Genomic DNA, 15221 nt, shown 5'->3' with positions numbered 1-15221 from the left:
ACTGAAAACACTAAATTATCCTACTGGAATCTAAGCAGGTGACATGAATAAAATCTCGAATTTATGTGTTGTTAGGAATCCTTAGAATTTTAATTTTTACCTTCGCTAACCTAATTCCTAGGTCATTATTCAAATGATTACTGGGCATACAAATTACACAAGGCAAAACACGACATAATTCCTTGCAGCCTGTTTTCTGTTTATTTACTTGTTTTTTCTCCTCTAAAAATGTAAAAAGTTAACCATTCCATTTTAATTAAAATATTTATTGGTTCAAGAATATAGTCTGTGTTTCTTTTCCACTTCCCTTCAGCAAGTGATTTTTTTTTTTTTTTTCTACCACAGAGAAGGAACCCAATTCTGGAATGTTAAATGACAAGAAAGTCATCATAATTGTATCAAAAGAAAATTATGCATGCCCATATTAACTATGTTAACTTTATTGTTATGTATATACAAATTGCAATACATGCCTATGATAAATAAATAAATAAAATTATACAAAGAGAGAAAGCTAACAAATTATTGGACAAAACTGCTGTCCGGTACTTACTTTCAAGAGGTGAATGTATAGTACTGCCATTAGACAGACATAAATACATGTAAAGTGAAATGTATTGACTCACAGACAGATGCAACAAAAATACTACTAAACACATAAGCTTTTCGCCAGAAGGCCTCTTTATTAAATAGACAAAATATACACACACTTCACGTATACACGTCTCACACTCACATGACTGATCTCTGCTTACTGAGGCCTAACTCCAAGCAACTACATGTGATGGGAGAAGCAATCTAGGTGGTGGGGGCAAGGAGTTGGCTAGGGTGAGAAGGAGGAGGGAGAGCAAGGTACAGGTAGGGAATGGTAAAGTATTATTTGTAGGAGCATACAGGGATAAGGTGGAGAGGGGATAGGGCAGCTAGGTGAAGTCAGGAGGTTAGATGGAGATTTGGGTGGGGACAGAAAAGGAGAGAAGTAAAAAGACTATGGGTGCACTTGTGGAACAGAAGGCTGTGGAGTGGGAACAGGAAAAGGATAGGTAGGTGAAGGATAACAACTAACGGAGGTTGAGGCCAGGAGGGTTACGGGAATGTAGGATAAACTGCGGGGAGAGTTCCCATCTGTGCAACTCAGAAAAACTGGTGTTGGTAGGAAGTATCCAGATGGTGCAGTCTGTGAAGTAGTCATTAAAAATGAAGAACTTTGTGATGGGCAGTGTGCTCAGCTACTGGGTGATCCAGTTGTTTCTGGCCACAGTTTGTCAGTGGCCATTCATGCAGAGAGACAGCTTCTTGGTTGTCATGCCCATGCCTTTAATGGGATAGATGGGTAGCCCTGTCTTTGATGGGATAGTTACTGGATTGTGATCAGACTGGAGTAGGTGGTGGCGGAAAGATGTATGGCACAGGCCTTGCATCTAGGTCTATGACAGGGATAGGAGTCATGAGGCAAGGAGTTGGGAGCAGGGATTGTATAGGGGTGGACGAAGATATTGTGAAAGTTTGGTGGGTGGCAGAATACCACTATGGGAGGGGTGAGGAGGACAGTGGGCAGGACCTAAGACCAAAGTTGAACCTATACCAATTAGACTCAACCTAAGGCCAATGTTGAACCCTAGGAATGGAATGGCAGCCAGAGACTGTGGTCATGTGTGTGTTAGCTGCATTTCTGAAAATGTTTGTGTATGTCTGCGTAATCTTTTTGTTGTGCCTGTCTGCAACTCAACATCTCTGTTATATGGTGAGTAGCAATCTATCTTTTTTATAACATTGTCAGTATTCTTACTGTAATATTTTATTCCACAATGTATTATACAACACAAGCAACTTTCTTGAGGAATTACTTACCGGAATCCTGGATTGCAAGTTGCAATGCACTGGAGCCCCTTTTCTCCAGGAAGACAATTTAGTGCACCGTTTGCTGGTGGATGAAGTTCCCAATCCACACAAGGAGTTGCTTGCACCGCAACCTATAACAGTGGAGCAAAACATAAGCATGTCAGCAAGGCAAACTAACAGCAAGTATTATTATGCTAATGGATATTTAATCAAGAAGTTGTTGTCTCTATGATTAACAAGGAGATATATTACTGGACTGTTACACAAGCATTCACTGCACACCAGGTAATAGATAATATATCATTTTCTGACACACCTAAAAAGGACATTTTAGAGTTTACTGATACTTTTATTATGAAATAATTAAAACTTTGTCAAATATTGCTGAAAACATGTAATTAGCATTCTGAACTGAATGAGCAGAGAGAAAGCCGAGACAACTAATGCAGTGAGTACTTGTGATCACCAACAAGGAGCAGCAGCCGTAAAATCTTTCAGTAAAAATCTTCTGCTGCTTTTCTTAAATACATAAATAAAATGACAGACAATGAAGTAATATGAAAATAAATGGCCATTCTACAGTATCCACATTAAGACTACTTCACAGAAAGGTCTTTCTTGCATTTAGTAATGGTCAAACTTGGCATAGTACTATAAAGAAATAGTAACAATATTTAGGATCTCACCTAATCTCCATTTATTTTGAAAAACAGTAAAATCTCATTAAGACACTCTTGTGTATAGCATTTTAGCATGTAAAATGCTCTTTCATTCCTGTCACACAAGAAGCTCCTAAAAGGTTGTTAATAGGTAGCAGACAACTTAACAGGTAGCACAATGAAAAATGCAGTCTATTGTTGTTATAATTTGAAACCTTACTGACTATTAATCGACCGTGACAGTTTCAAAAATATAAAAAGGTTTTCAAATGCCACTACCAGTCACAAAATTTGTTGACAACTAAATTATTTATTTAGTGACATGTTTTAAGGTGATACCTTATCATCAGGCTATACTGGCAATATAAAAACATTTAACACATTTATATAAAGATATGAGGCCTGTTCAAAAAATTCCAGAACTTTGTCCACAAAATTTTTCGACACGTACAATTTACTTACTGTACACAGTCTCCTTCAATATTCTCCTCCACAATTGATACACCACTCGGAAGGCTGTTTCCTCTTTTGGAAGCAGTCTTCGTACGTCTGTTGCTGGATCACGTGAAGCCCCATATGCAAATTTTCTTTTATCTCATCTATCATTGCAAATCTTCAACTTTTCCGTGGGATTTTCAACTTTGGAAATAAAAAGAAGTCCACAGAGACCAGGTCTGGAGAGTACGGAGGATGAGGCAGGACAGTGATTTCGTTTTTTGTGCAATAGTCATGCACCAATAGGGATGAATGTGCATGTGCATTATCATGACGCAAGAGCCATGAATTGTCTCACCACATTTCAGGCCATTTCCTTCTCACATTTTCTCGTAGGCATCACAAAACGTCCCGATAGTACTATCGATTAACAGTTTGCCCCTGTGACACGAATTCATGATGAACTAATCCTTCAAAGTCAGAGAAAACTATCAGCACAGCTTTGATATTTGACCCGCCTCGACGAGTGTTTTTTAGTGTTGGAGAACCTTTCCTGAGCGACTGTGAAGACTGAACTTCGTTTTCAACATCACATCAGTAGACCCACGTCTCATCACCAGTTATGAGTCTCTTAAGGAACATGGTGTTCCCATTTGTGCAATCCAAAAGCTCTTTGCAGATTGCAAGGCGAAGGTCTTTCTGGTCTTGACTCATGCGTATTGGGATGAACTTGGCGGCAACACGATGCATTCAGTATTTCATGACACGATCCAACTGAAGTGTTACATTGTTTTGCAATCTCTCGGACAGTCTTCGATTGGCATGCACAATTTTGTTCACGGCCCTCACATGAGCATCATCAGTACACATCAAAGGGCATCCTGAATGAGGGTCATCTTTAACTTCCATCAGGACATTTTCAAACCATGCGAACCATTCGTAACACCGAGTATGCCTTAAGCACTCATCACGATAGGCTTCCTGCAGGGATGGCAATCATATTTCACTACAACACACCATTGGTGCGAAAATATGACTTCTCCAGAACTTTTTAGACAGACCTCATATTAAAGCTTCTTTGCATGACTGCTGTGGGAATCCTATGGAAAGAGAGAAAGATAACTTTTTAGGAGATTATAATTATCTCTCTCCACAGGATAATCACGGCAGTCATGTAAAGAAGCTTTGATATCTGTATAAACATGTTTTTGCAATACCAATATAGCCTGATGACAAGGTATCACCTCGAAACATGTTGCTAATAAATAATTTAGTTGTCAACAAATTTTGTGACTGGTAGCGTATTTGAAAACCTTATGATACTACTATTAACAATTAGAGCTGGAGCCTCCCTCCTAAACACATTCCTAACTTCTAACTGGTGACCACATTCCTACTATATGTAATGTGAAAGTTAGCAAAGAGAGAATGACAATATTTGCTTGTGGCAATGCTGATGGGGTGGAAAACTAAAGTATCTCATAATTGGTGAAGCTGCAAATTGCTCATGCAATAAAAACATTCACAAACAAATCAGCATTAAGACTGTGCTTTTTGTAGATAATTTTGCACCTCACACAAAAGGCAGTTTGCTGTAAAATATTGAACTGTCTTTCCTTCCTCTTAGTAGGGCCAGTAAACTTCAACCCATAGATAAGGACTTGTAAAACTGATAAAACAATATTATGGAAAATGACATATTACTTTCAACACACTATTTGTTGGAATCTAATACAGATAAAAATTCACTCGACACCTTTCTATGAGGCAGTCTCCATGCCTTCCGAATTAACTATGTAACTGTAGACCAGATGTGGCTTAAATTCAAAGAAATGGCATCAGCAGCAATTGAGAGATTTATATCAAATAAATTAATAAGAGACGGCACTGATCCCATATGATACACAAAGCAGGTCAGAACACTGTTGCGGAATGAATGAAAAAAGCATGCCATATTTAAAAGAACACTAAAACCCCAAGGTTGGTGAAGTTCTACAGAAGCTCAAAATTTAGCACAATATCAATGTGAGATGCTTGTAACAGTTTACACAGTGAAACTCTGCCTGAAAATCTGACAGTAAGTCCAGAGAGATTCTGTAAGGTAGCAGTAAGACGCAATCAGTATCTTCACTTTGCGATAACGGTTGTAATGTTACCAATGACAGTGCACCAAAACGGAGTAACTAAATACAGTTTTCCAAAGAGGATAAATATTCCAGAATTCAAATCAAGAACTGCTGCCAACATCTGAAACTTAGAGGCAGATATCCTCATTGTAGAAAAGCAACTCAAATCACTTAATAAAGAGAAGTCTTTCAGTCATGATTCTATACCAATTAGATTCCTTTCAGAGTACATGATGACACAATATCTCCATATGTAGCAATCATATGCATCCATTCTATTGGCAAAAGATCAATACTCAAGAAAGGAAATACGAGTAATCCACTGAAATACAAGTCCTTGTCACTAACATCTAGCTGCAGTAGGATTTTGGAACATATACTGTGGCTGAATATGGGGGACTGATGACCTTAGCTGTTTAGTCCCCCTTAAACATCCCAACAACCACCACCACCTGTGGCTGAATATTACAAATTATCTCAAGGTAAACAATCTATTGACACATGGTCAGCATGGTTTCAGAAAATATCATCTTCCTGCAACACAACTAGGTCCTTATTCTCTTAAAGTAATGAGTGCTATCGACAGGGATCTCAAATTTATTCCGTATTTCTGGATTTCCAGAAGGCTTTTGATACCGACTGAACTGTGGAGGACTTGCAATCAATTTCACATGCCTTGATTTCGGGCATTATTTACTGGCGCTTCTACTGGCAGCACAAATCAATTGTAGATTGTTGCTGATTATCTCTGGCAGAAGGAGTCCTAAAGTAGGCCTTGAGCAGCACTGATGTGGTCAGTAAGAGCGAGGCAGCGAGTGACAGCAGACAAGAGGGCTTCCACGGGTCAGTTCCAGTTATAGTTGGTCAGTTGGCCATTAGCTCTGTTTATGACAAGACTTGGTGTAACTGGTGAAGTCAGAGTTACGACACTGAGCTGAGTACAGCGTCTTTCTGTCCAATCCCGCTGATATGTCCAGCTTTGATATTCCATGCTGTGCAGGAGCCGCACTGAATATTTCCAGGATTATGAAATATCTGCAACATTGTGCATTTGTCCGTATTTCTCACACTAAGACACACCCACCTCTATTGTCTCTGCTTGGTGGCTTACTGAAATATTTGTTTGAGCATAACTATCTGAGCAAAGGCTCTGTTGCTTCAGATTATTTATATTTCTGATCAGTCGAATATTTGGTTGTGTACGTACCTGTGCCTGTATTGGAGATTTCTACGTACAGCTGAGAGATTCATTGCAGTACATTTTGTGTTAGATATATGCAGTGTCAAAGGCCAATTTCAGTGGTAAACCTTAATGTTAGATTTTTCTATTGATGTGGTCATCACCTTTCTTGTGCCATATTATTCTGAGAAGTGGTTTGGCATAAGCCACAGCAACAATTTTTCATGTTAAATTGTGATCTGAAGTGTTTTTAAAGATTTTGTATTTAATCTTTTATTTTACATTTTGTTTGCTTTAACAGAAATTTCCTGTATTCAATATATGTGTTAAAATTGTGTTATGGATTCCAGTTCTAAATACCACGAAAGAAAGCACTGCTTGTAAGATCTAATTATTAAGTACCGCCTCATATAGGCATTTATTAAGAGGCATTTATTAAGTTTTCCTGTTTCATATTTTATTCAGCTAAATGGTTTAAGAGACACCTTTATCACTACTATGCATTCTTGATATTTTGTAAATTTGGTTAAAGATCAATTTTTGGAATTTGGTTGCATATTAAGAGGCCATATGCTGATCATTTCTTGAGAAGGCAGCCATTAACATTTGTTTAACTTGTTTGTTTGGCCTATGTTTCACCTAAGTGATGTCTGTTAACAGCCCTATTTAGTCTTCTGAGCTTTGCTACTGGTTGTTTAGCAGCTGGCGGCTGTGGGGGCTTGTTGCTGTTATGCACTGCCTTGGCATTTATTGGCTGCCTTTGAGACATGTATTGCCTTAACATGCTGGTTCGTGCTGCCTGTTAATAAATTTTAAATTATGTTGTGGCTATATTACTTATTGTTCTGATCTATGGAACCTTTGGAATATGCTTGTATTGCCCATGTTATGAATTTTGGGTGGCTAAGTTTTTTCTTAACTTGCTTAAGCACGTTTTTTCTTAACTTGCTTAAGCACTATTCTTGGATATTGTGTTAGGTGAATATTTCAAAATCATTAAACCATAATTACTGGTTTGAGCCTAAATTGGGATTGTACTTGCCTCACGTGTGGTCAACCTTAATCTATTTTGCCATTTTGGTGCCTGATAAAATTTTCCATAGATTTTATGATTTTATGCTGATTTCAACAGTGTGTTTGTTCTCTTGTGTTTTGATGGCATGCATGATTAAAAAAATTAATTACTTTTCCAAAAATTCCTTGAAGGTCTTAAGTGATGTTTTCTTAATTTATCTCATTTTATAAGGAAAGAAGTTCCTGTTCTATATTTATTCTGGCACTGTGTTTTGTGGCTTGTTGAGGCAAAATCATTCCTTAAAGCAGTAAGTATCTAATTAGCCTTACCCTGTCACTCATAATTATTTTTGATTATTGTATTTATTTATTCATGCTCTTATGTGGTGGTTAAATAAATGTAACCATTCAAATGACAAACGACACTGCTATTCTGGGTTTGCCCTCTCATGCTTTCCTTGTCCAGCCAATCCTACTCACAAACAGCTTTTAATCAAATTACATGCCTATGGAGTATTGTCTCAGTTGTGGGACTGGATTCCTGAAATTCTGTCACCAAGGTCACAGTTTGTAGCAACTGACAGAAATTCATCAAGTAAAACCAAAGTGACATTTGGCATTACCCAAGGAAGTGATATAGAGCCTCTGCTGTTCCTAATCTACATAAATGACTTAGGAGACAGTCTGAGCAGCCCTCTTAAATTGTTTGGAGGTGATTCTGTCATTTACTGTATAGTAAAGTCACCAAAAGGTCAAAACCAATTGCAAAATGATTTAGACATGATACCCACATAGTGCAAAAAGTGGCAATTGACTCTAAACAATGAAAAGTATGGAAAAGAGGAATCCATAAAATTTCAGTTACTCAATAAATCACAAAAATCTAAAGGCTGTCAATTCAACTAAATAGCTAGGGATCACAATAATGGACAACATACATTGGACAACTCACATAGATTAATGTTGTGGGGAAGGAGAACCAAATACTGTTTTATTCGGAGAACACTTAGAAGATGCAATAAATCCACTAAACAGATTGCCTATGTGACAACTGTCCATTCTCCGCTAGAGTATTGCTGTGCAGTATAAAATCCTTACCAGGCAGGTTTGACGGGGCACATCAAACAAGTTCAAATAAGGGCAGCTAGTTTTGTACTTTCGTTAAACAGGGGAAATAGTGTTATGGATTTAATACACAAGTTTGGGTGGGAATCATTAAAACAAAAGCATTTTTCGATGCAGTGGGATCTTTTCATGAGATTTCAATTTCTAGCTTTCTCCTCAAAATGCGAAAATATTTTGTTGATGCCCATCTACAGAGGGAGGAGTGATCACCATAATAAAATAGATAAATCAGAACATCTACACACACTTTTCAAGAGTGGAACAGTAGAGAAATAGTGTGAAAGACATTTGATTAACTCTCTGCCAGGCACTTAAGTGTGATTTGCAGAGTAGTCATGAAGATGTAGATGTACATGCAATGAGTTTTATTTCAATAGCCTAGGATGCCACAAACCCTCATCATCAAAAATTATTTTCAGAAAGCTGATTTTTTTAGGTGAGTCTCTTGGATTTGATGGGTAATTTCTTTTTATGTTCAAGATTTGTGGGATTTTTTTTCTCCCCCTTATAGGAAACTGGAAGCACAAAAATGTTGAAAGTAATGGTTCTGATGATGGCAGTCAGTCTGTGAAAAGTGCAGAAATGTTTAACATTTTGTTCCAGATGATGAAAATGTTACAATGTCTCGTATACTGAGATAGATTAAATAACAGATGATGTTAGAGTAGAAAATGATATTGAAGGTGAGACATAGTTAGGATGTGAATCAGAATCTATTCCCCTGAAATGCCCAACCCTGAACAAGATTAGTCTCATTTGCAGATATATCTATGTCAGCAGGAAACTTAGAGAAGTCTGTTAACCGTATTCTTAACTATATAAAGATTAAGTGCTTACATACTATTTTAGATGGAAGTAACAGGCACTTCACAAATTTTTAGTTGGGATGTCTTATATACAGGGGAAATTACAGCCCATTATTTATCACTCACAAAGGGACTGTGAAGAAAAAAGATCAGGTTCATTACAGCACACTCAGAGGCATTTAAACAGTTGTTCTTCTCTCACTCTGTACATGAATGTGAAAAAATCCTAAGAACTGGTACAATGCGACGTACTCTCTGCCATGCACTACACAGAGGTTTGCAGAGTAGGTAATTCAACATTTACATTATTTTTTACTAAGGACTGAAAACTGAAACATCTATTTTTGGCAAAAGTCTCACCTATTTTTATCAAAATTTGCATCTATTTTTGGCCAAATTTACAACTTTTTTGTTTTTAACTGATTATATACATCAATTTAAAAGGTTGTTACCTTATTTGCATGAAGATGAAGCCTGAGCATTTTGAAATTAGCTGTTAACTGAAAGTGGCGATAGAGAAACTTTTTGAGTTGCTTTTGCTGAAAATTCAACAGGTTGTTTTCTGAAATGGCCTATGTTTTCTTATAGTAGCTAGTAAAAAAATATATGCATTGCTACACATATTTCTAGTATGTTATTTCTGTGGCATTCATTGTGGAAAACAGGTATGTTAAAGGCAAAACGAAAATAATTAGTTCATTCACTGATGATAAAGTAAAATGAAAATGTCAATGTTTATACACACATACCTGAAAATGGCACTTAGCTTCATTTCCAAACTTATCAGTTGCCACAACAGTAACATTTTCGAAGCCTCCGATAGGAATAGTTGCCCTTTCAGGTATAAATCTCACAGTAACTTCCCCAGATGCATCAGACACATTTACACGACGTCGTGTATCATTGAAATTGACGGCATAACTATCTTGTCGGTCAACAAGCTCAATGACATAACTCTGAGGACAGCTAAGAAGTGGTGGTGTGTCATCTAGGAGGGAGAAAAGGTCAGTTATTACACATCTAAAATATGAATCCTAAACACATGTCAAAAATAAATACAATTATTTTGGTTAAAATGTAATTAATACAACTGCTGGCATTCGCGAGGTCAAAAATTTCACAAAATTCATCATTCTAAATGATGTACCTCAGCCTACAATACAGCATGTATTTATGAAGACATGTAGTCTCACGTATTTTAGAACATAAAATAAAGTTGATGAAAGACATTTCTGCCAATAGTATTCCAGTGATCTTCAAGCAGTAGGATTAAAATATCTGACTGTTGTGACAGGAAAAAAGATCGAAATAAAAACTTTGCTTGGATACAAGGATAAAATGACCAGGCCACACAATTTGGTTGAAGAACTCAAGTTGTCAGTGATTTCGTCCAACATCACTGCCAGAAGCAAAAGACAGACTCAAATGAATTTGCTGAATACTAGAATTTTTCCTCGCAACTTTTGTCATTTAGTTACTGAGACTGCTTTATCCAATATACATCAAAAATATCACGGAACAACCACCTATGAGAGGAGCATAATTAACATTGTTGTAATATTACACAATAAGATAGCAGAGGAAATAAAAAATGCTACTCATCCAATATTTAAAGCTAAACTAAAGGCATTTCTAATAAAGCACTGTTTCTATTCTGTCAGAGAATTTCTGAATACGTAACAAAATTAATTGTAATAGGTACCTATTTTTAATTTGCCTACTATTTTGCTAATATTATGTATTATTGCAACTTATCTTTGACCTGTCCAATACCAGTAGTACAATTTGTGCTGTATGATTAAACTGGTCAATAAAAAATCAAATCAAATAAGTTTGCTCTGTTTCTATCCTTTGAACTGCATATGACAACAAAAATCAAGAACACTTCACACTTTTGTGAAAAGCCTGTTGCATTTTCTCTGTGAATGACTTCCTTCTTGTTCATGAAGTGCATGCAATAATGAAAAAGAATTATGAATATGGATTACGTGCAATGCTTAATTTTTGTATCCCTCCAGTTTCACCTTTACATTAAAAAAATACTTTCTTCAGGAAAGTGAATGTTCTACAGTAGTAGACAATACAAGAATCAATCTGAGGGTATGTCTGCACAGGGACAAAAAGGCACAACTGACTACCACAATGTTTTGACTCAAGTAATGGCTTACAAGAAATGGGTTGGAAATATCCACAGCAAAATTATCTCCAATAATGTTTTCTAGTACAGAATGATGTCGCCTGAGGTAAATGTGTTTGGCCACACAACTTTCCTGTGATGGGAACTCCTTATCTATGAAGAATTAACCTGGCAGTCTTAAACAAAGCACATATCTCATAAATGTGGGATGGCTACTGACAGAAACAGAGCTATGAAGGGGTAGTTCAATGTTCCCATAATTCTCACTCTTGACCAGACAATGCACAACAGATGCCCACATTTAATGCCATCACAATAGAGCCCATGAGTGCAAAAAATGTATAGTAACATATTATTGTGTGGTTCAGTAGTTCAGATATATTACCTGTACAAATAAGGTGGCTGTTCGTCACAAGTTAGGGGCCAGTCACAAACTAAGAGCCATTGAATAACAAACATTTTATTCTAAAAATGATTTTCTCATATCTGTCACTTCTATGACTACATACACTGAAGCACCAAAGAAATTGGTATAGGCATGCGTATTCAAATACAGAGATCTGCAAACAGTCAGAATATGATGCTGCGGCCAGCAATGCCTATTTAAGGCAACAAGTGTCTGGCGCAGTTGTTAGACTGGTTACTGCTGCTACAATGGCAGTTTATCAAAATTTGAGTGAGTTTGAACATGGTGTTACAATCAGCGCATGAGTGATGGGACACAGCATCTCTGAGGTAGTGATAAAATGGGGATTTTCGTGTACAACCATTTCACGAGTGTACAATGAATATCAAGAATCCGGTAAAACATCAAATCTCTGATATTTCTGCAGCTGGAAGAAGATCCTGCAAGAATGGGAACAACAATGAATGAAGAGAATTGTTCCTCGTGAAAGAAGTGTAACCCTTCTTCAGATTGCTGCAGATTTCTATGCTGGGTCATAACAAGTGTCCCAGTGCAAACCATTCAATGAAACATTATCAATATGGCCTTTCAGAGCTGAAGGCCCACTCGCGTACCCTTGATGACTACATGATACAAAGCTTTACACCTTGTCTGGGCCCGCCAACACCGACATTGGACTGTTGATGACTGGAAACAAGTTGCCTCGTTGGACAAGTCTCATTACAAATTGTATTGAGCAGTTGGATGTGTATGGTTATGGAGACAACCTCATGAATCCATGGAACCTGCATGTCAGAAGAGGATTGTTACATGTCAGCAGGGTATTGTTAAAGTTGGCAGAGGCTCCGTAATGGTGTGGGGCATGTGCAGTTGCAATGATATGGAACCCGTGAACATCTACATACCACTCTGACAGGTGACACATACGTAAGCATCCTTCTGATCACCTGCATCCATTGGGCAATTCCAGCAGGGCAATGCGACACCCCACATGTCCAGAATTGTTACAGAGTGGCTCCAGGAACACTCTTCTGAGTTTAAACACTTCTGCTGGCTACCAAACGGCCCAAACATGAACATTATTGAGCATGTATGGGATGCCTTGCACAGTGCTGTTCAGAAAAGATCTCCATCCCCTCGTACTCTTACACATTTATGGTCAGCCCTGCAGGATTCATGATGTCAATTCTCTCCAGCACTACTTCAGAGATAAGTCAAGTTCAATTCACGTCGTGTTGCAGCACTTCCGTGGATTGGTGGTGGTAGTGGTGGTGGTGGTGGTGGAGGGGGGCTACATGATATGAGGCTGGTGTACCAGTTTCTTTCGCTCTTCAGTGTATATTGGTGTGTTACAAAAATATATTCAATTGCACGTATGTTATTTATAGAGGTAAGGTTACAGTTAACATCTTAAATGATAACAACTGCATTTTGTTAGCATTTAAATTTATATCTTGTTCATGAAAATATGTAATTATATTTATTACTCCACCTGTTGCAGAAGAAAAGTATTTTTGCCAAAAAACAACAGAGATGTGTCATTTCCATAACTCACTATTTTGGAGTTTGTTGGCTAGGTGGCATCATTCACACAGACTAAGAAAGAAGGGAGCTAAGAATTGACCCATAGGGGACTCCTCATTTCACTAGAAGACTGGGAGATTACAGCTTTGATAGGTTACCTTTGGGCACTGCTTCCAGTTTGACAGGTAGTTGGTTAGCAGTAGTACTGCTGAATCTTTCAAAGTATATGTCTCAAGTTTCTTTATTAAAAGGTCATGTTTAACTCAGTCAAATGTCTCAGCAAGATCATGGAATATGCCTGTTGCCACATTTCCTTCGTCTAGTACACTATACAGGGTGTCCCATTCATCTTGACCACCCCAAATAACTGTTTGTCCAGATGCAAATTACAAAATGTTTCAATCAAATGTTCTTTAGCCATCAGGGGGACATCAGTCAGCATGATTGCCTTCGTTGTAGCTTTGTTTTTTACAAAGATATTAACAGCGGTATGACTTTTTTTAAATGGCACCCTGGATTTTTTATTCGGCAATCATTTCCTCTCCTAAAGACCTATTCAAAAATGTATCATAGAGTACCATTCACTGAAACACAACATTAATAATGACATAACACAACAATGACTCCGAGCCCAGGATCACAAACTCGTCCACTTGCTGGACTTGTCAGAAAACAAATGAAAACCAAGTAAAAACATAACACAAAATTGACTTTGACTCTCCTGACCCACTGCCCAGGAGTAGAACATTCAAAGGTGCTCAAAGTGGTGACCCTGGACACCAATGCACTGGTGTACTCGTTGAATGAAAGAATTATTTACTGTTTCCATTGTTGCCTGCTGGAGAGAATTACAAGCAAGCACGATACGTTCCTGCATGTCCTCTGGAGTTGTTGGAATATCGCGATAGACAACGTCTTTAATGTGTCCCCAAAGAAAAAAGTCCAGAGGATTTAAACAGGAGACCTAGCAGGTCAACTAACTGTTCCTCCTCGACCAATCCATCTGGCAGGATACCTACAGTTCAGAACACGATGTGCACGCAAGGCATTATGTGCTGGACATCCATTGTGTTGATACCACATAAGGATTCTGGTACCTAGTGGCACTTCATCCAGAAGAGGAGGAAGAATTCATCTGAGGAAGTTGCCATACACTGTGCTGTTTAGGCTACCATTGATGAAATATGGGTCAATAATTGTAGTACCAAGCATCCCACACTTGACGTTAACTCTCCATTGATGCAACTGTTCCACCTGTCTAAGCCATCGTGAGTTGTTGCTGGACCAATAATGCATGTTCCTTGTATTTACCTGTCCTTTGTTTGAGAACAAACATTCATGGGTAAATAGAACATTGGAGAAGAAGTTCAGGATGGTGAGGATATGGTGCTGTGCCCACTGACAGAACTGTACACAATTCTAAAAATCATTCCCATGCAATTCTTGATGTAGGTGTACATGGTAAGGATGGAACTGGTGATGTGTAAGAAAAAGATGTATACTGGTTTTAGGAATGCCAATCTCATGTTCCAGCTGTCGTGTGCTCACATGTGGATTCATAGCAACAGAAACAAGAACAGTAACTTTGGCAGCTTCGTCTGTGTGAGTGCTACGATGATTGTGTTGTCGTGGGTTGAAACTTCCTGTTTCCTGAAGCGTTGCAATGAGACTAGAAAACATCCGTCAGGAAGGTGGATTTTTGTCAGGATATCGCTCTCTGTACAGCTCCGCTGCCTGCATAGCATTTTGCCTACCCTCAACAACAACAACAACAACAACAACAACAATCAAAGAAATGTTATGTTGAAGCAGTTTGTAGGAAGGACAGCCTTTACTGTATACCTACTCTACACAGCAGTATTTAAAAGCACTAAACTACTGGACTAAATGTACCCATACATAAGAAAAGAATATTGCAATTACTGTTCTGCTAACTTACATTCCCCATAGATGAGAAGTATTTGTAA

General features: G+C 37.9%; 1 protein-coding gene across 1 annotated transcript in view; it reads right to left on the bottom strand.

The window, feature by feature from the left end:
* LOC124777314 (sushi, von Willebrand factor type A, EGF and pentraxin domain-containing protein 1) overlaps positions 1-15221 on the bottom strand; it is a 154213-nt gene that overhangs the window by 69996 nt on the left and 68996 nt on the right. The window contains exons 28-29 of the mRNA XM_047252670.1: positions 9937-10175; positions 1852-1973 (exon numbers count right to left, since the gene is read on the bottom strand). Of these exons, the coding sequence (XP_047108626.1) occupies positions 1852-1973; positions 9937-10175 (361 nt within the window). The remainder of the gene's footprint in view (positions 1-1851; positions 1974-9936; positions 10176-15221) is intronic.

Source organism: Schistocerca piceifrons, chromosome 2 (genome assembly GCF_021461385.2).
Source record: "Schistocerca piceifrons isolate TAMUIC-IGC-003096 chromosome 2, iqSchPice1.1, whole genome shotgun sequence".
Classification (NCBI taxonomy): domain Eukaryota; kingdom Metazoa; phylum Arthropoda; class Insecta; order Orthoptera; family Acrididae; genus Schistocerca; species Schistocerca piceifrons.
The sequence above is the reverse complement of the archived record's forward strand: the minus strand, read 5'-3'. Positions and strand labels throughout refer to the sequence as shown.